The sequence below is a fragment of the Xenopus laevis genome, chromosome 6L (assembly GCF_017654675.1).
Source record: "Xenopus laevis strain J_2021 chromosome 6L, Xenopus_laevis_v10.1, whole genome shotgun sequence".
NCBI lineage: Eukaryota > Metazoa > Chordata > Amphibia > Anura > Pipidae > Xenopus > Xenopus laevis.
Window position 1 is genome coordinate 128498153 of NC_054381.1, and position 20861 is coordinate 128519013.

At 40.0% G+C, this 20861-nt stretch overlaps 1 protein-coding gene and 1 pseudogene across 1 annotated transcript in view; one reads left to right on the forward strand and one right to left on the reverse strand.

Annotated features, from left to right (window-relative positions):
- Positions 1 to 20861, reverse strand: part of slco5a1.L (solute carrier organic anion transporter family member 5A1 L homeolog) — a 60955-nt gene that overhangs the window by 36995 nt on the left and 3099 nt on the right. Inside the window, exons 2-4 of the mRNA XM_018268078.2 lie at positions 18863 to 20301; positions 2591 to 2723; positions 568 to 791 (exon numbers count right to left, since the gene is read on the reverse strand). Coding sequence (XP_018123567.1) covers positions 568 to 791; positions 2591 to 2723; positions 18863 to 19850 — 1345 coding nt within the window. The 5' untranslated portion in view covers positions 19851 to 20301. The remainder of the gene's footprint in view (positions 1 to 567; positions 792 to 2590; positions 2724 to 18862; positions 20302 to 20861) is intronic.
- Positions 9884 to 10016, forward strand: LOC121394907 (annotated as a pseudogene).

The following is a 20861-nucleotide window of genomic DNA, read 5'->3' on the forward strand; positions in this document are numbered from 1 at the left end:
TGAGGAATGTCTCTTGCTCTAATTGCCCCAATATGAAACAACATACATCTGAGTTAATGGGAGCAGAGTATGAAAAATAAATCTGGATGAATGAGGGATGTCAATGGGTGGAAGGGCATCTGCTGGATGGGGACCATGTCTTCAATACTCAAGTCTTGACTACTAATAGATAATATACACTGGGTTTCAGCTCATTGAGTCTAAAGTGAAGAATTAATGAAATCATTTAAAATGTTCATAAGACAACACATAGTTAGTTTCTTACCCTTATACTGGCTCTGTGGTGTCTACATTATTCCATATTATTACCTGTTCTGGTCATGGTGTAAAAGAGAGAATATACATGGACCTACTCATTTACAGTCAGTCCCAGATTTATTCTGCCAGTAGAGCCTGCCACCTCTCATTTCTGGCTTCCAACTGAATCTCCAAAATAGAACTTCCCCTGTCATTCATGGCAGAACTCAAGTCTCCACACCAACCTGCTGTATTCTACCATACCATAACTATCCCCCTTCCAGAACATCACACAGCAAATAAATGGTAACAGGAAAATCATTGGCATACCTTTAAAATTCTTCCCAAAGCCAATAGACGGGCCGGGATCGGCATCTGCTTTCGTTTTGTTGCTCGACTTCTCTTTCAAGACATCATCCTCGTTGGAAACGTCATACGAGTTTCCTTTCTTCTTCTTCTTCTTTCTCTGTCGAGGTGGAAGCTTTTTTGGAAAAGTAAACATTGGGAATATGACAAGTAGCATGGCCATGGAGCAAAGCAGAAATCCGCTCCACCTGAAAGCAGAAGCATTCTTCAGTTATATTAAAGCTGCATACAGGGAATGAGACAGGAATACAGTCAGTACAATATACTATACAAGCACTATTGGGAATAAAACTAGTGTTAATGTGTGTGTATGCACATGGGCTATAGGAAGGACAAGGTTCCCAGAGGAGAAACTAAACATATTTGCTTCAAACTTGTCAGTATCACTGACTCTGCAGCCTGCAGCTGTAAGACACACAATGGTTTAAATGACAGGTACAAATGGACAGCAGAGAGCTTAGACAGACATTTAAGCAATAAAACACAATAACAAGAACGATTGGATGATTGGTTTCATGGGGTTATCAATCCTAGCGAGCAGATACTTTGTTGGAGAGAGCTGGAACACAATTGGAGTCATTTACAAAGGAACCTGAAATCGTGGGTGCTCTAAAATGGATGTGATGGAGAGAATATGTTGATGCAATGCATTATAATGCTTGCGTCCTAACACACTCCTAGACTTCAACATGGCTCCCAATGACTCCATCTTGCCTCTTCTGATTAATGGTATACAACTGTGCCTACTGACATTGGGTAACCCTGCCACCCTAGACCTGGCAGATGTTTCAGGGCACCTACAATGGGTTATTTTGCACAGAGTCGAAATATTCCAGAAATGAGGCAATTCCCCTTTGGTAAATGCTAGAAGCAACCTGCACCCGGGTTGCAACAAAACCAAACTCGGAGAATGGACACAATAACATTGTAATTATGGGCGGAAACATAGCACTACAGGTAATAAACATAATCTGACATGCAAAGCTGCACTTGTGTTTGTAAAATAATGTGCCCAACTGTTTTACTTGTATGTAGTGTTAAATACCTGTATTTGTTTCCGCTTATACAGCAACATAAAGCATTATTCCTGCAGTAACATTAACGATGCTACAGCATTGCTGCATTTGTCCTTTCACTTATCTGCACTTCCATTATATTAAAGCTCATCCCTAGCCTGCCCTGGCTTTTACTGCCTACACAGCATTATAACTTTATACTAATACCTAGCCTTTTCTCCTGCTATCACTGTTCGCAGCGCAATGCAGAACATAAAAGCTAAATCCTCTGCCCAGTTATGAATTTGCTGCAGACACTTTTTGCCAATAATATAATACTGTTTCTCTAAATCAAATAGTGAACATTGCATGCAGCACTGAGTACTTAAAAAAAAATTTGATCTATGTTCTATGTAGAATGAACCTAATGCAATCTATTTTCTCTGTGTTTATGACTTGTACCAGTCCCTGTGGGTATAGACCAGCAGAGATAAATGAGACCAATTAATACCTGGTTAGTGAATATACAGTAATAATATAAGCAACCCCTCATGGGTACAAACCCTTATTGCCCATAGGCACTATACTGAATATTTGGTGCATTCCCCCTACATCTGTTTTCTTTTTGGGGGGGAAATATGTATTCATTGCACACTGCATGGTGCATTGTAAATGACCCCTAAAAGCTCTTTGCCATTAGAGTCCTGGCTGGAATTGAACCGGACCCCAGTGCTACTAGGCAGCAGTGCTACAATAAGATGTGGGTGGTTGGAAGAAGGGTAATTACCTGGGCTTGAAAGAGCCTAAATTATGTTAAAAGGGCAAGTCAACCCCAAAATAAAAAATGGCCTCATAAAAGAAAACATAATTATAAGCAACTTTCCAATATACATTAAAAAATTCAGAGATTTTAAAGTTATTGTAAAAATCAGGAATAAGAGATGATGAGCTATTTATATAGCACTGTGTATATTCATTAAATCTGTTCTTACCAGTTCCCAATGAAACGAGGATCGCTCTGCTCAATGTTGACAGTGGTTCTGGGATCTACGTAAAATCCAATGAGGACTCCACCCAGTAAGTACCCTGCAGCAGGGCCAAGCGCACCCATGACGTACATGATTGCTGTGAAAATACAGAAGTAGGAAATTTACAGAAAGAATGGGATTCTCCTGCATGTACATACCACATGGGCTCCATTAGAATGAGAGTTGCCTGACTGATTCTTTTTCTTTATGCTATTTGTTTGCTAAAACTATTTCATGCATTTAAATATTAATTTTATACTAGCTCATAATCTATAAACAGTAGTAGATTAAGCCACAGACGTAACTGGGATCCCTGGGGCCCCACAACTGCGGGTCACCGACCCCTGTGATCTGTGTTATGATAGGACAGATGCAGGAGATGACGAGAGAGGGAGGTTCTGTTCTTAGAGAACCTCCTTACCCTGCGGTCTCACAGCAGCCATAGCATCTGTCCCTTTATAGTCGCACCACTGAATTTAGTATTCGGAAACAAATTGCCGCATGAAGTAAAATGATTGTGTATGCTAAAAACTGGCACAGATATAATTTAAAGCAGCCCTCTATGCATTCCTATCAATGTCCTCTAGATGAAGTACAATGGCTCGGAGCTCAGCCTCCACAGACCTAGGCCAGAATGTCGCCTAAAGCAGTCTGTGACAATAGAATGCAGATAAGAGAGAATTAGCTGAAATTCCTACAAAATACAAAAATACAAAATACGGGCAATGGTAAATGAGGCTAAATCAGTGGCATGTTTGTTTAGTAGCCTGTAAATGCAGCACCAAAGCTCTCTTTTTATTACTTCATTTTATTACAACAACAATTGTTGCGCATGGGGAATTCATACATGAACAAAGCACATATGAAATGTATTGAGTCTCAAACAGAATGGAGGCAAAATTAGCAGTTAGCCGTGTTTCCCGGTAAGATGATTTCAAAGGGGACACCGGCTACAAAGCTAATGCAGAGGAACCAATGTGTCTGGGTTGTTGGGGAAGTTTGTTTCAGTGGCGTCGCTTTGCTGTGTGTGTATTGTTCTTCCATGGTGTCACATACTGAGGGTTTCAGAGTTGGGGAGCAGAGAGCAATGCAACAGGATTTATGTGAGGTAAATTATCTATGCAGGTCCGGATTTATGGAAAGGCCACCAAGGCCCGGGCCTAGGGCAGCAGGATTTTAGGGGGCATGCAGCCCAACCACACTCAGATTGGTTCAGAAACACTGTGGAGGCACAGGAGATATGATAGTTTTTAAAATTACCTGTACGCCAATCCCCTTTGCTTTAGTCCCGATAATGAAAATTTGATTGTATAAAAGTGAGGGGACAGGGCGACGAACAACAGCAGGCCTAGGGGTGCCTGCTATATAAATCTGGCCCTGTATCTATGACAGGATTTTATTTGTGTTTATGGGGTACACATTTTCAACTTTCTACTCCACTTCTGTGGTTAATTCAGCTTGTCCAACATGGTCAAAGTGTACCCATGCATCTAGTTATATGAAACTCCGCTCTGCCCACCCATCCATCCCATTCTGTGTAGCAAATCTTTAGTTACACGGAACACCAAATGGGATGCTTTAAAAGGGTGGTTCACCTTAACGCTAACTTTTAGAATGTTAAAGAATGGGTAATTCTAAACAACATTTCAATTGCCCTTCATTGTTTATAGTTTTTGAATTATTTGCCTTCTTCTTCTGACTCTTTCCAGCTTTCAAATGGGGGTTGTTGACCCTATGTAAAAGACAACTGCTGTGTAAGGCTAAAAATGCATTGTTATTGCTCTTTCTATTCAGGCCCTCTCCTATTCATATTCCAGTCTCTTATTCAAATGAATGCATGGTTGCTAGGGTAACTTGGAACCTAACAACCATACTGCAGAAATTTCAAACTGGAGAGCTGCTGAATAAAAAGCTAAATAACTCAAAATGAAGTGAATGAAAACCGATTGAAAATTGTCTCAGAATATCAATCTCTACATCATACTAAAAGTTTAAAGGTGAACGACGGATACAAAAACCATAATTAGGCGAGTGACTGATTTTTCTGTAAATAGTGGTAGTACAGTAACTAGTAGGAACCAATGCAGGTGTGTTCTGCATTTCTAAAAGTGTGCCCTGTCTCAGCAATAACTAATATTAGGCCATGGTTAGGAGCCTGCCATGTTACATGCTTGGATGGCCAAATTTAGTAGGGGTAACACATGCCTCCCATACACCTGCCTTAAGTGCTTAAAGGACCAGTAACGTCAATTTTGTTTAAAAAAAAAAAATTACATTTTTTATATAACGGAAAAAAACCCACTAAGCCATATGTAACTTTAAAATCGTCTATATTAAAAAATAATTTGTGCTCCTCTTCAGAAAAGCCGTCAGGGCAATGATCCATCGTGCGGCGATCGATTTCTCCTCCCTGGCTATCTTCTATAGAAAGCAGGGAGGAGAAATCGAGCGCCGCACGATGGATTGTCGCCCTGTCGCCTTTTCTAAAGAGTAGCACAAGCGGAGTTTCGGTAAGTTATTTTTTAATAAAGACTTTGCAATTTTAAAGTTACATATGTCTTGGTGTTTTTCGTTCTATACAAATTTTTTTTAAAAAAAAAAAAAACATTTGACGTTACTGGTCATTAAACACAGACTGATGGTAAAAAACTTACTAGCCCCTGACAAAGGAATCACTGTTGCTAACCAATGCCATCTGGAAAACAGATTAGCTCTGCTGATTGCTGCCAGCTGGCAAATAGATAATTAAAGCTGATCACTGCCAATGGCTAGAAGAGCTGGCCACGGCTACACGGAAGTATTTAGAAATGACTAAAGGACACGCTTATTTACAAAGGAGATTGTGTCCTTTGTTTCTCTTGTTGCATACATTATGGGGAGTTTGTAATGATTATGAAAAACAAGTGCAGAAAAGGAGCCCTCTAAATTTGTCACTGACAAGGCATTATATGCAGGGTCCCCTTTGCATATTCCACCACAGTGCCCCTGTAATAGCACATCATTTGCAGCTAGAAGTCAGCCCCACTTTTTTGTGGGGGTGGGAGAAGTGTAAACGAGTTTTATTACTTCATTGCATTATCTATAGATGTGTATTAGAAGTGTAAACTGCACCAATTTTTGCACCACTTCTCTGTATATAATGAACTAAGTCATCATATTTTACTGACTAGATAAAAATATATAGGGTTACATTAAAGCCGTAGTAAACCCTGCTGCACTGCTCTCCTCAACCAAACTCTACTCAGTTGTTGCTGGACTACACATCCCAAAATAATGTAACATATAATGAGGCATGTTAGGAGCTGCAGTCCAGCAACATCAGGGTTGTATTTTTAAAACAATATTGTACAATAAAACTTTTCCCCAAACCTCCACAGCCAGCGGCTGCATCAAAGTTGCCAAGTTCTCCATTCTGGTATCCCGTCCAGGGAACCAAAAAGAGTAGAAATTAACCTGGAGGAGAAAAGAAGGAACAGGGACACAAGAAAACAAAGAAATGTGGGTAAAGAATCTGTCTGACAGGGCTCTAAAGCTGGCCATAGATGTTAAGATTTTTAAAATATCCAATCGTTATCGTGAGACAATTTCAGGCGATATAGCCAGCAGTAGCTGCCTGCTTGGCCCTGCAAACATAGATAGATTGCACTGGGACCGATAAAGTTGTTTTAACCTGGCCGATCAATTTTCGGACAGATGTCGGCCGAAGAATCGTAAGATATACGATCGTTCGAATCCCACTAACTTCACAATAATTTGACGGATTGGTCGGACTTCGCTAAAATCGGTCGTTCGGCAAGAAAGAATTTCTGTCGATGGGGACCTTTACCAAGCCAGAGATGGAAGTCCTTGCCAAAAGGTTAAACTTTGCCATTATGCCAAAAAATTATCCCACCTCAAAGTGTCTGCAGCCCTAGCCAGTGCCAAACCACCTCCATCAAACCAGTAAGTCCAGTTGATTTGACTTATTTCTATAGATACTTAAAAAAACACAGCTATGCATTTTTTGGAGTTCAATTTGTAACCTTTTATTCTATTGTCTTTTGAACATGTGTCAAGCGCAATAAATTGCAGCGAGTTGCAGCTAAATGAAAACTTGATAATCCACAAATGCAATGAAATGCAACTCTTAATGCACATGAGTACCAGCGGGCAGAATATAATGGAATCAATTAGCTGATGCGCTAAGGTCATTCAAAACTGCGTCTCAAACACACATCAAGCGCATAAAAAAAACGCCCATGTGTAAGAGCCCTAACAAAACAGAAATGCTTCAGAGCTAATTGCTTTGATATAAAAGCCAATCTGTACCATTTTTCAGATGGATACATGAAATCTTTTGATAAAAAAAACGCTGCGTTTTCATCCGACAGTCGGATAAATATAGTTCTTACCTGCGATTTCTCCTTCACTTCCTGTTTCTTTAGAACAGGGGTCCCCAACCTTTTTTGGACCGGGGACCGGTGCAAAAAATTTTTTTGCAAGGACCGGGGGTGGGGTCAGGGTCGGCAGGGGGACCCCTGCTTTAGAACATCCGACACGTCCCATGCGTTTTGTCGCATATCAATGTGTCGGCTCCTCTCGCATTGTGAAGTCCTACCCTTAGTTCCCCAGCAAAGACAGCTGCCTTAATTAGTTAATCAGCTGCCTTGTCTTACATTGTATCAACAGTCTGGTCCACCAGGGCAGAGAACAGAAAGGGACAAACATTGCTTTCAATAGCAATACATACAAAAAAATGTGTAATGTGTGCATATTGCAAAGTTGCTTAGAATAATGTTTTCTTTAATTAGGCAAACAACTATTTTTTGGGTTGACACTCTCATTAAACATTACATAAACCCAACAGGCTGGAAAAAGATGGCCTTTACATAATGCAGATTTTTCTGGATAACGGATCCCATACCTGTACCACAAAACCTATAAACCATGCTGGAAGCCACCAAACCAGAGGTGGTCCTCCCCTATAAGTCAAAACGTTGCACGGTTTCATTAATACCCTATACCCTGTGTCCCCTCACTTTCTTCTACCCCACAAATAAAAAAAGTATTTTTCCTAGGGAGGAATGGCTTTAAAATGAAAATCGTTGATTCAACGCGACTTTCGGATGCAGACGCAGAGTGCAGCGACTTCATCCGACAATGCATTCACTTACTTTATTTCTGTTACATGCGATTTGTCACATGCATTTTGTCGCAGCGCATCAGATCGCGCAGAAAACATCCGTTTAGTCCTACCTTGTTGCATCCAGAACCATTTTGGCCCCATGTGGCCCTAGCCTAATTGGTTCTGTTAATTGCTACCAGTGGGTTCCATATTGTTGTGTTCTACCATTTCTAGACTCCTGTTAATGGAATGTCACAAAACACAAATAGAAAGTATAGTGTAATTGGTCAAACCAATCCCTGACAAAGTTGTGGAACTCCCAAAAGCTTTAAGTTTAAATTTAAATAATGAAAAACTCCAGCGCCAAAAGGAGAGAAGCAACAAACAATATTTTTGACAAAATATAGTGTTTTATTTCAAATTGAATGTTGTAATACAGCAAGAGGGTTTCGGTTTGCCTTTCCCCTATATATCTTTTGCACTAAGCACTTTATGGATGCAGTAACGCTGGTTTAATACACTTTTTCACAAGGGTGTACTCATTAATGGGATGTCACAAAGCCAGGGTTTTATCTTCCTTGGCAGCTGTGGGAAATAAAATCTGGAGAATGAGATTTGTTACTTTTTAGCTGCGGATACATTTTTAATAATGCTGATTTAGTTCTCCTGAGGCTTTTAGTGAAATATGCAGAATAAGAGAAGAACTGAGCTACTACGTTAGGATTAAGTGGCAGAACACCCTTTGCTTTGTTTGAAATAAAAAGACACTGCCATCACTGGGGATCCATCATCCATAAAATACTGATTCTCATCCTTGTAATGTTCAGACCTCCACCTCCATATTCACCTCCAGCTCAGTGGCAGCTATCAGCTCTGAGTGCAGTGCAGACATAGGATGGATGCTTCCATATTCTTGGACCTTTTTACATTTTTATTCTCTATGAATATTTGTATGATCCAGAAGCCAGAGAATAAATTCATCTTGGAATACAAACCTTGAAAATGGCAGAAATGTAGTATCCCTGTTCTTCTATACAATCCATTTTTATGCTTAATAGAAGATAAAAATGCACTTTATGGGTTCAGTCCCACCATGGTCATCTAAAAGAAGTAATTTCATCTATAAGAAGTAATTCCTAGATCAGCAAAAGGAAACCAATACAGGTATGGGATCAGTTATCTGGACACCTCTGAATTACAAAGGCCATCTTCCATAGACTTTGTAAAAATTATTTTGTTTTTTTCTGTAATAATTAGGGATACACCGAATCTAGAATTCGGTTTGGGATTCTGTCAGGGTTCTGCGTTTTTCAGCAGGATAAGGCTGAACTGAATCCGAATCTTAATTTGCATATGCAAATTAGGTGCGGAAGGGAACCCGCGTGACTTTTTGTCACAAAACAAGGAAGTAAAAATGTTTTCCACTTCCCACTCTCATTTGCATATGCAAATTAGGATTCGGTCTGGTAATTGGCCCCATTTTTTTGCAAAGGATTCGGGGGTTCAGCCGAATCCAAAATAGTGGATTTGGTGCATCCCTAGTAATAATAAAACAGTACCTTGTACTTGATCCCAACTAATAATAATTATATAATGGATCCTTGTTGGAGGCAAAAAAAATCCTATGGGGTTTACATGATTTTTTAGTAGACAAGATAACTAGCTGGTACCCTACATCATACAGTAGTACTGTGATTCTACAGGTCTGTTTCACTGCGGCCTTCTGTCTCATTGGCATGCTGGAATGTTAGCTAGCAAACGCTGAGCAGGATTATCTCACTCAGTGGCCAATCGACAGCTGGAGGTGTTGCAGATTAACGACTGTGTCTCCATCTGTGAACAGGCAGAAATGGAAAGTATGAATATCTGTGGCTATTGGGTAGGCCCTACAAAAGGCAGTTGTCAAGAAACAAACCCACCATATTTCAGTCAGATTATTGCCTGATTATGTACTAATAGTGACTGCCCAGAGCAGTAGAGGAGAAGGTAGAGGAGGAGTCTATATTCTTGTATTTGCCTTTTTTATTCCACACCCCAGGGTGTTACCAGTCACAGGGCAGGACACCATGTAAAAACCCGGTGGGCCCAGCCGACCCAGACCCACACCATTCAGAGACCCCACACTGGCCCCCATCTCCACAACTAGAGAACAGGTCGCTTCTCTGCCTTTTGGCTAAGATCAAGTGTAGTATTTGTTCTTATCAGGAGGGGTGCTAAAGCCTCTTCTGGTTAGACGGAGAAACACTTGATCCTCTGGCTAGGGGCCAAAGCATCATGGAAGCCCAAGGTGTACTGCCCCCTACAGGGGGTGCCTGACTCACGATGGCATATGCACTTGCACTTTATGGTTTTTAATGATGCTTTTATTTCTTTGTTCTGGCCTTTTGGCTAGACAAGAAAATGTTTTAATTTGGCCGCTGGCTTGCTAAAGCACTTATTTATGTTTTTATATGTGTCCGCATCTTTTTTTACTTCAGGGGTGCAGTTGGTCCTTTTGGGGCTCTGCTCCAGGTTTTGGTGTCCTGGGGGAAGCTTTGGGGAACCCAGGGTTAAAGGGACTCTCCCTAGCCGTGAGGTGAAGGAGAGTGTGAAGACCCTTGTCCACGTCTGTGCCTTTTATGTCAGGGACCTTAGCTTTGGCTAAGGTGAGCCCAAAGACTTTAGATGCTTTCAGTTCCTTTTGGCCTGGGCCATAGTATTATGGAGCCCATGCCTTATGGTAGTACTCACTGGGGCACCACACTTTGCACTTTATACACTGGGCCTTGGATCCTCCAGTCCGACACTGACCAGTAATAGATGGTGGTATAAAATGTGTATTTCAAATGAGAAGACGGCTTAATAAGAACTACTGTATATTAGACAATAACTAAAGCAGGACAGGTACACTGATCACTTTTATACCAGTTTACAATGGAACATATAAAAATATGCCTTCATTCTGGCATTACACAGAATATTAGCAAATGCTGACTTTCAATGAAAGATATATGCAGCCTAATGGCTCCCGTGCTTCTAGATATTGCTGGTGGCTTATACCACAAATCCAATTGCATTTACATGTGATCCCATAGTTTAGATGTGCAGCCAGCTAGAAACTTCCTTGGTTGCCCCTATCACTGGCTGGTCCACAGGAGACCCTCAAAATCCATAATGGTTACATTTATTTGAAAATGCTGATAAATCATACGTTGAAAGAGTTTACGTTGCACACAGAATACATTACTTTCCTCTGCATATTCTTATTTATACATACAATGAGGCGCTGCCTCAGGCACAGAGAAACAAATTCTCCAAAGAGAATAACTGCAACAGCCCCAACTATTAATATAGCCATACGGAGTATAGACTGAATTATTGCATGCAGAGGATTTTCCTGCTTCTACAGAAGAATTACTCCTACTTGGTATACCATTGGGCCACCTCAGGCTAAATCCCAGGTGATTCCTATTCAGGGATTAATATATTCCTATTGCAAGAGAATCATAAAAGGATTGTCTGTGTTCCCTGCAGATAAAATAAAGCTGCGCCACCCTTTCACTGCTGAGCACATAAGCAAAATTCAGCTGCTAGAGGATTGTGTAGCTGCATAATCACACAGCCTTCTGATTGGTGCGTCTTGGGGAATAACAACTGGATTTAGGTGGCATCCAATCAGAGCAGACAGAGCACATAGTAACATGTACATCCCCTCCAAATAATCCTTGGTGCATATTTATATATACATACAGTATATGGGAACATCATCAATCAGTTAATACATGAAGTTGTGTAATAGGACTATCAAAACTACAGTTATATTAAAGGATATTAAAATATGTTAGAGTAGAGTATATTAGAGTATATTAAAGGAGAATTATACCCTTTCTTGGAAAAAGTATAATTTAGTACAGATGGAACCTGCTATCCAGAATGCTCAGGACCTGGGGTTTTCCAAATAACTTATCTTACCATAATTTGGATCTACTAGAAAACTTTTTAAACAGTAAATAAACCCAATAAACTGTCTTTGCTTTCAATAATGATTAATTATATCTTGGTTAGGATCAAGTACAAGGTACTGTTTTATTATTACAGAGAAAAAGGAATTTGGATTACTTGGATAAAATAGAGTCTATGGGAGGCGAGCTTTCCGGGTTTCTGGATAACAGGTTTCTGGATAACAGATCCCATTCATGTAGTATGTATTAGGAATGTGCAAACTGTAATTTTCCTATTGTTGGTAAAATATAGAAGAGCAGCCCCTGACCACTACTAACCTTGACAATTTTTACACAATCTAATAATGTTATCTGTATTTCCGTTATGCATGATTGATATGTCACACTGTATTTCCGTTATGCATGATTGATATGTCACACTAAGTGTCCTGGACATACAGTATGTGCTTTGAGACCTGCTCTATAAACTACCGTGTAGGCTGGAAAACTAATCCTAGGCCTAACACATAACATTGTGACTCTGAATCACAAGACTCCAGGGAGCAGATATTTCTAAGCACAGAGCCACAGCTATATAATTATCCCTTCACTTATTCCTTTAGATTAGAACACAAAGCATGCACAAAGCTGCAGTCTCTTACAGTTCTATTCTAGTTTGCAGCAAAAACATGGGAATGGGGAGATCCAACTAGTCACCCCTAAAACCCAATTCTTATAAGATTTTTATGTCACTCTGTAGATCTGAAGGTGGATTTTTTAATGTGTGACTTGTCAAGTTGAGGTTGAAGCACAAGGTGTGGATTAACCCAAGCAATCCCTTTAGAAACGCAGCAGTGTGCTTCCCATAAACTGACCAACCCATCACAAGCTATTTGGATCATGGAAAAAATAGCCTTATATAGGATTGGTTCACCTTAAAGGCTCTCACTCACGCGCGTTTTTACCTGTGCTCCCCTGCGTTCCGTTTTTTGTCGTTCAGCCGCAGGGGAGCGCAGGAATAGACGCATTTCATTATTTCAAATGGGGCTGTACTCACACAGGCGCATGTAGGCGCAGAACCCAGGTTGAGACGCAACATGCTGCTTTTTTCCTGCGTTCGGCGCCTACATGCGCCAGTGTGAGTACAGCCCCATTTGAAAAAATGAAATGTGTCTATTCCTGCGCTCCCCTGCGACTGAACGGCGAAAAACGGAACGGAGGGGAGCGCAGGTAAAAACGCGCGTGAGTAAGAGCCCTTAAGTTCACTTTTAGTATGTTGTAGAATGGCTAATTCTAAGCAACTTTTCAATTGGCCTTCATTTTTTCTTTTTTTTATAGTTTTTGAATTATTTGCCTTCTTCTGACTCTTCCCAACTTTCAATTGGGGGTCACTGACCCCAACAAATGCTCTGTTAGGCTACAAATGTTTTGTTATTGCTAATTTTAAATTGCTTATCTTTCTATTCACGTCCTCTCCTATTCATATTCCAATCTCTTATTCAAATCAATGCATGGTTGCTAGGGTAATTTGGAACCTATCAACCAGATTTCTGAAACTGCAAACTGGAGAGCTTCTGAATAAAAAGCTAAATAACATCAAAACCACAAATAAAAAAACTGAAAACCAATTGCAAATTGTATCACTCTCTACATCATACTAAAGTTAATTTAAAGGTGACCCACCCCTTTAAGGAAATATGTAATGTTAATTATACTTTGCCCATTCGTTGCCTGGCCACAGACCTCCTTCCCTGCGGTTTATTACTTTTATACACAGGTATGGGACCCGTTAACCAGAATGTTCAGGACCTGGGCGGTTTTCAGGAAAGAGAACTTTTTGTAACTTGGAGCTCCATACCGTAAGTCTGTTAAAAATAAATAAAATATTTAATATCTAAATATGATTGTTTTGGCATCAATAAGGATTCATTGTATTTTAGTTGGGATTATTACAATTTGGGAGATGGCTGTCCTGTAATTTCAAGATTTCAGGATTTTCCATATATGTAAAATGGGTCTCTCCTGAATGATATGGCAGGAAGAAAGTCTTACAACTGATCCACAAAACCTGCCATGTAACAGCACAAGACTTTTGACCTTTATGGAAAAGTAAAGTAAATTTACAAATTATTTGTTTTATAATTTCCAATATTCCAACAAAATTGAATCACAAAAATCTCATTTTTTATAAACAAGTCAGTTGTTCCTTAGGGGTATAATTACCGGTATCATGCTATGTAAAAAGTGGAGTGAAACATTACTGGTGATCTTTGCTTTTGTTTTATCTAATTGCCGATTCGTTGCTCTGGGCAACATTGCCGGTAATGCTTCACTCTCCTTTTTACACAGCATGATAACTAAGCCTCTTAGTATTATTCTGCCTCTACACCATTCCAGTTTTATTGGTTCCTTCACTGTTTGCCTGTTTTTAGTGCTCATCTACCCAGTGCAGTAATACTTTAGAAATAGAACTGTCAGTTTAACTGCATTAGCTCAATCAATACTAATTAGTTGCTATGGGTTACAGAATTGCACCAGTGTTAGTGAATAGCCCAACATACTGTACGAGATTAGGTCACTTAGTATACTTGCTGCACTTAATACTCTGGCATGTCTATGTTTCCCCTGGAGACTCCTGCTATACAAGTGTAACAAAAAGCTTCAGGGTCACCAAGAAAAATTTTGTTGGGGAAACTAATGTAAAATGATACTGAAATTGTGCATTTGGCAGAAGCTAGACAAGGGTTTGCTCTCTCATCTGTCAATACTCTTTTTATAAGATATATGAATGCCCTAGAGATTTTACCAGGGATATCTAAAATACAGTGAATTTGGCTATATATGATGGGTTTAGAGAGCTAAGGCCACCTATAGCACAAGGCTTTGGCCACTGAAAATTTAAAGCAACAGACAGAGGGTACAGTGACCTTATGCAATAGATATCTACATATGCACTTAGTGCAGTTACCAATAGCAATTAAGGTTCAATTAGTTTTAATTTAGAAATTTCAAGCAAACACATGATTGGCTTCTACTGGGTCCATTTAGCAGCTACATTAGTGGATCCGCCCATCAATTGCTGACAATGGGGAAAGCATGTACAACAATTTAACAATCCTCTGCAAAACAATGAGACCTACAGCATTAAGCAAATAAGGTCCTAGGTGCTGGTTGCCTCCGTCTCTGACCTTTGAATTATATTATGGCCATGCTCAGACTGAACAAGTGATGCAATATTTAGAAAGAGGTTTTTTTTACAGTGAGAGCTGTGGAATTCTCTCCCTGAATCAGTTGTACAGGCTGATACATTAGATAGCTTTAAGAAGGGGTTGGATGGTGTTTAGCAAGTGAGGGAATACAGGGTTATGGGAGATAGCTCATAGTACAAGTTGATCCAGGGACTAGTCCCATTGCCATTTTGGAGTCAGAAAGGAATTTTTCCCCCTCTGAGGCAAATTTGAGAGGATTCAGATGAGGTATTTTGCCTTCCTCTGGATCAACTAGCAGTTTAATTAATTATATATAGACATGAAAGGTTGAACTTGTGGAAGAGTGTATTTTTTTTTTCCACCTCACTTACAATGTTACGCTGTGAGTGTGCCCCAGGAACCTGTACCTTGGCCAATAAACTGCATAAGTGGGCTATTGGGCGGTGGTGGCTTAGACCAATTGGGCATATGGTTGATACTTAACTGCTAATTGGCAGTTAACTTGAATGCATACTGGTTACTACATGGTTGCATAGAAACCAGTGCAGTCAGTAGCATCCCCTTAAATGAACTGCAAATTAGTCCTGCATCCTTGAAGGGATGTGCTGGCAGGTCTGCTGGGAGCTATGCTTTTTCTTTAGTAATAACAAGAAATATAGCAAGTTACGGCTCTTACACGCGGCCATTTTCACCTGGGCTCCCCTGTGTTGCGCTTTCTTCTGTTCAGCTGCAGGGGAGCGCGAAGTAGACGCAGTCTATTATTTTGAAGGGGCTGTACTCACACAGCCGCATGTATGCGCCGAACGCAGGTGAAATGCAACATGCTGCGCCCCAACCTGCATTTGGTGCTTACGTGCGTCTGTGTGAGTACAGCCCCCTTCAAAATAATTGACTGCGTCTACTCCTGCTCTCCCCTGCGACTGAACAGTAGAAAACGCAGGCAAATACGCCCGTGTGTAAGAGCCCTTACTGTGTGTCGATACATAGGGGTTTATTCATCAAAGGTAAAGTTGTTTTTTTCCCTGGAGTTTGGTTGAGGGTAGTTTTCAGTAAAAACTCATATTTTCAGGTAAAAAAAAAGAAAAATCTAATTTTTGAGGTTTTTAAAAAAAAAATAAAAATTTTTGATTATACCCTAAAGCTGGAAATACTGTAGCTCAAATCAAAAATGCTCCAGCTAAAACCTGTCGAGGTCATGTAGAAGTCAATGGCAGAGGCCCCTTGAACTATTTGAAGATGTGTGCAGGCTTGTTCATGTTCAGGTTTTTCCGGTGGTTTGTGCTCAAAAACTCGAGCAATTGTACATTTTTTTTTTGTGCTCAAAATAAGAGTATTCGGGTTTTTCACCCCAAATTCACTGATTCGAGTTTCTTCATAAATAAGAAAACTTTCGAGTTGTGAGATTATCCGAGGTTTGAAAAAAAAAAAAAACCTCACAAACTCGACCTTTGATAAGTAACCTCCATAGTCATCATCTGAAAAGAACAAAGAGGGCATCCAAATACACTTGGGCTAAATCTCCTCGGCTTCTGGATTTCCTAAATGGCCAGGCTGTCTGGAGGCCATTCAAAGGTTAGGCTAATTGGGCAAATCCACAGATGGACACAAGTGTATCAGCCAGAGATGAATCATTGCTTGTGCGTTACAGTTTTTATACAACCAGTAAATATCATATGTATGTACAGTACAGTAGGAGTCATTTAATACCACAAGCGCAGTTGCAGTCATGCTATGTTGTCTGCAGTCAGTTGACTGAAAAATCCCCTTCTTATAAAGGAAACCGCATCAATGAATGCTCAGAACCTTCTGTTACAGTTGCACTTGGGGCCCACCTGTCTTCTGTTCCGAATTCTGAACATTATTATTAGCTATTGCCACCTCCAAACCAGGCACTAGCAGTATCCACAGAGACCTACATCTTTCTCCGAAGCACAGCTTAGGATGGGGCGCAAATATCACTCTCATGCTGACAGCCATATATGACACTAACTGAACATGTTCAGGGCAATTCTGCCCGATTTGTGTGCCTTGATTTTGACGCATCAACCGCAATTGCATCAATCATAGGGAAATGCTGCATTGTACTTAGCCCACTGCAGTTGCAGTTGTAAAATGAACCCTAATATCTAACATTGCATTAGAACACGTTGCATGGATGAATTCCTTTGCACTTGCACCAACAAAATGCTATACACATGGGACACAAAACTTTTTAAAGGGGTGGTTCACATTTAAAGGAGAAGGTTAAAACCAAGTAAGCTTTATCACAAAGGTCTATATAAATACACCTGTAAACCCTAAAAGTAATGCTGCTCTTGAGTCAGAGGAAACACCTCATTTCTTTCCTTCTATTGTGTACACATGGACTCATCTCAGAATCAAACTCTCAGAATCAAACCCTAAAGCTGCAAGGCAGCAGGGCTTTCCTAGTCTGCTACAAATTAAGTGAAGCATTTTTATTCTGACCAATGTGTAAGAACAGCAAATGGCTTGGAAAATATCTATTAGGTCTTCAATGGGAACTAAAGCTCAACAAAAAATTAGGTGCTAAACCTTATATTTTTAGATTCTGTACCAGCCCCAGGCCACCAAAGACCTTTAAAAGTAAAGATCTCTATTGCCAAATCAGTAGCTCCCCATCTTCTTTTCAGCCGATTCACAGCACAGGCTCTGAGCTGTTGTAGGGATCAGTTGTAATTTCTAGTATATATTGTATATTTACAATTATTAGTAATTAATTCAGCATCACATTACATGGCAACATACAAACCAGTGAATTTTGCATTAGAGCTGATTTATAATCAGTCCGGTACCATCAGCTTCTATGACAAATATAACCTCACTTTCTGCTAATGACTCCAACAACCCTTTAGATTTGCTTATCAACAGGAGCCCAAGGCACACTGAAAATGTGCAATTATATTCAAAATATCAGATTTGGGGAGATGCTGTAGATAAGGCATGTATCCTTATTCCTATAAAGTGGCTGAATCTCCAGGCTGATGTATGTATGTTCAGTATATGAAATAACATTTTTAGCCATATTTGTTGGTTTCTCCTTTTAGTGACAATGCTTTTATTTCATGCATCAGCAAACTGATTAACCTTTGGCCTTATATAGACAGGTATAGGACCCATTACCTGGAAACCCATTATCAAGAAAGCTCCAGATTACAGGAAGGCCTTCTCCCACAGACCCATTTTAATCAAACAATTCAATGCTTTTAAACTGATTTCCTTTCTCTCTGTACCTTGTAAATGATTCCAACTAAGATATAATTAATCCTTATTGGAGGCAAAACAATGCTATTGGGTTTATTTAATATTTAAATATTTTTTATTGTGGTCCCTCATGTGGAAAACCCCATGTCCAGAGCATTCTGAATATCCAGAAAACCTGTATCTATACACACTTAGGGGCACATTTACCTAGGGTCGAATATCGAGGGTTAATTAACCCTCGATATTCGACTGCCGAAATGAAATCCTTCGACTATCGAAGTCGAAGGATTTAGCGCAATTCGAACGATACGAAGGATTTTAATCCATCGATCAAACGAAATTCCTTCGATCAAAAAAACCTTGTAAAGCCTATGGGGACCTTCCCCATAGGCTAACATTAGCCTCGGTAGGTTTTAGGTGGCGAACTAGGGGGTCGAAGACAGTACTTGGACTATCGAATAGTCAAACGATTTTTAGTTCGAATCGTTCGATTCGAAGTCGAAGTAGCCAATTTGATGGTCGAAGTAGCCAAAAAAAAATTCGAAAATCGAAATTTTTTTCCTCTATTCCTTCACTCGAGCTTAGTGAATGGGCCCCCTCACTGATTTGCATATGCAAATGAGGGTTCAGATTCAGTTCGATATCAAGCCCAATCTTTAACAAAGGATCCGGGGGGTTCGGCTAAATCCAAAATAGTGGAATTGGTGCATCACTAAATGTAACAGTTAACACAGTGTAAAAGGCAAAGAATACAAAGCAACTACAGTCAGATGAGTCTTACCTAGATACAATGATGCATTGTCCTTCTTGACATTATCGTCTAAGTAAGTTGGTCCCAGGGTGTAAATAGGCGTAGATCCCATGCCAATCAGTATTTGGGCACAGATGAACAAAGCTACATAAAGGGAGTGATCTTTCCCACCTGAATCGCTAGGGCACAATGATGACGAATCTTTGGCTGTAGTGTTGCCATTCATACACAATCCTTCATTTGAGACTGAAGCATTCAGCTCTTGAATTTGATACGGCGGTGAAATAAAGTGAGGTAAAGAAAAAAGAGCCGCTCCGAGAGCAATGAGCAGGCCTCCTATTGCCAGCCATCGCGGCCTACGCCCTTTGCCACCAAAGTAGCTAATAAACACCACCACCAAAAGACTGCCGATATCAAAGCAGCTAACCAAGAGTCCAGATTCAGAGCTCTTTAAACTATACCTTCTTTCAATGGTGGTGATTACACTGCTTAAATAACCAGAGACCATTAAGGACTGGATGAAAGTTAGAAAGCTCATGCATACCAGAAAACACCGGGAGTCTGTCAGTGCAATAAAAACTCTCTTCCTGCTTCTTATGGAGGAGGCTGTTGAAGACTGTGAGAGCCCTTTCTGTTTGCTTCCATTACTATTTGATTCTATCCTTTCTGGGTTTCCTGATGCCAAAAAGTTAGTGGTTTGAAAAGAAATGGCTGTCCTGCCAGAAGGTGCATGACTCGGAGATGGTATCTCACTAGAAAGTCTCCTTTGAGCATCAATATTTCCTTGAAAGCTGTGCAGAAATCTTTTCTTATCCCGAGTCAAGTTTGTTTGCGTCATGTCCACCACTTTCCCTTCAAACCCTTGACAAGCAGTTCTACAACCCCCATTTAAGACTGGCAGACTCAGAGACCTGTAGCTCTCCACATTTTCTCTGGGTCCCTCTTTTTCTTCATGGTCGTTGCAGTCAGGTTGATATGTGGCAATTAAAGCCTGTGCATTGTGGCTTTCTAAAGCCATGATCAGCAAATATTTCTAGTGCAATGAATAAAAGACAAATGAATGTGAAATCAACTAACTATATATTCAGAGCAGCACAGCATAATCCTGCTGTATTTTGTTAACGTAGAGAAACAAAAACAATTGTCATTTCCCCCCCTTTAAAAGTGTATTGTGTTCTTAGCTTCCATACATATACTCTTGTGAATCTTATAGTCAATTCATTATGAGCAATGACTCCCTGAATCCAAAGGTAATGGCATTCTGTTTCCCCCACTTGCTATGCCCCATAGACCTGCCTATTTGGAGGGGCAGTGTTGATCAATAGAAAAGTGTCTTTAGTTGCAATGAAGCTTCATCCTCTGGTACATTGTTTGCCATCCTTTTATCCCCCATCATCTTTCCACCACGGCCAGCAGTTCTCTCATCCCTATTGTCTCCAGCAAAAGTCTCCAATGGCAATTCTGCTGATCTGTAATGCAGAGAGAGAGAGCAAGCAAAGGAGGTCAGGCTGCTGCTTGGCTCAGCAAAACACAAGCAAAGATTTGCATAATGCATCTGGGTGCAGTTCAACTTTAGAAATAATGGTGAAGTTTATAAAAAAAACATCTAAAAAAAAAAGCCATCTAAAAACAAAGGCTCTGTAAGGCTACAAATGTACTGTTATTGCTACTTTTATCACCTTTCTTTCTAGTCAGACCTCTCCTATTCATATCTCTTATTGAAATAAATGCATGGTTACTAGGATAATTTGGACCCTAGCAACCAGATTGCTGAAATTGCAAACTGGAGAGCTGCTGAATAAGAATCTAAATAACTCAAAAACCACAAATAATATTAAATGAAATTAAATGCAAATTGTCTCAAAATATCACTCTCTACATCCTACTAAAAGTTAATTTAAAGGTAAACAACCCCTTTAATTATATCTTAGGATCAAATGTAAGGTACTGTTTTATTACTACAGGAAATAATTTTTTAAAATTGCAAGTATTTTCTTAAAATGGAGTCTTATTTGGACTTCGCGTGATT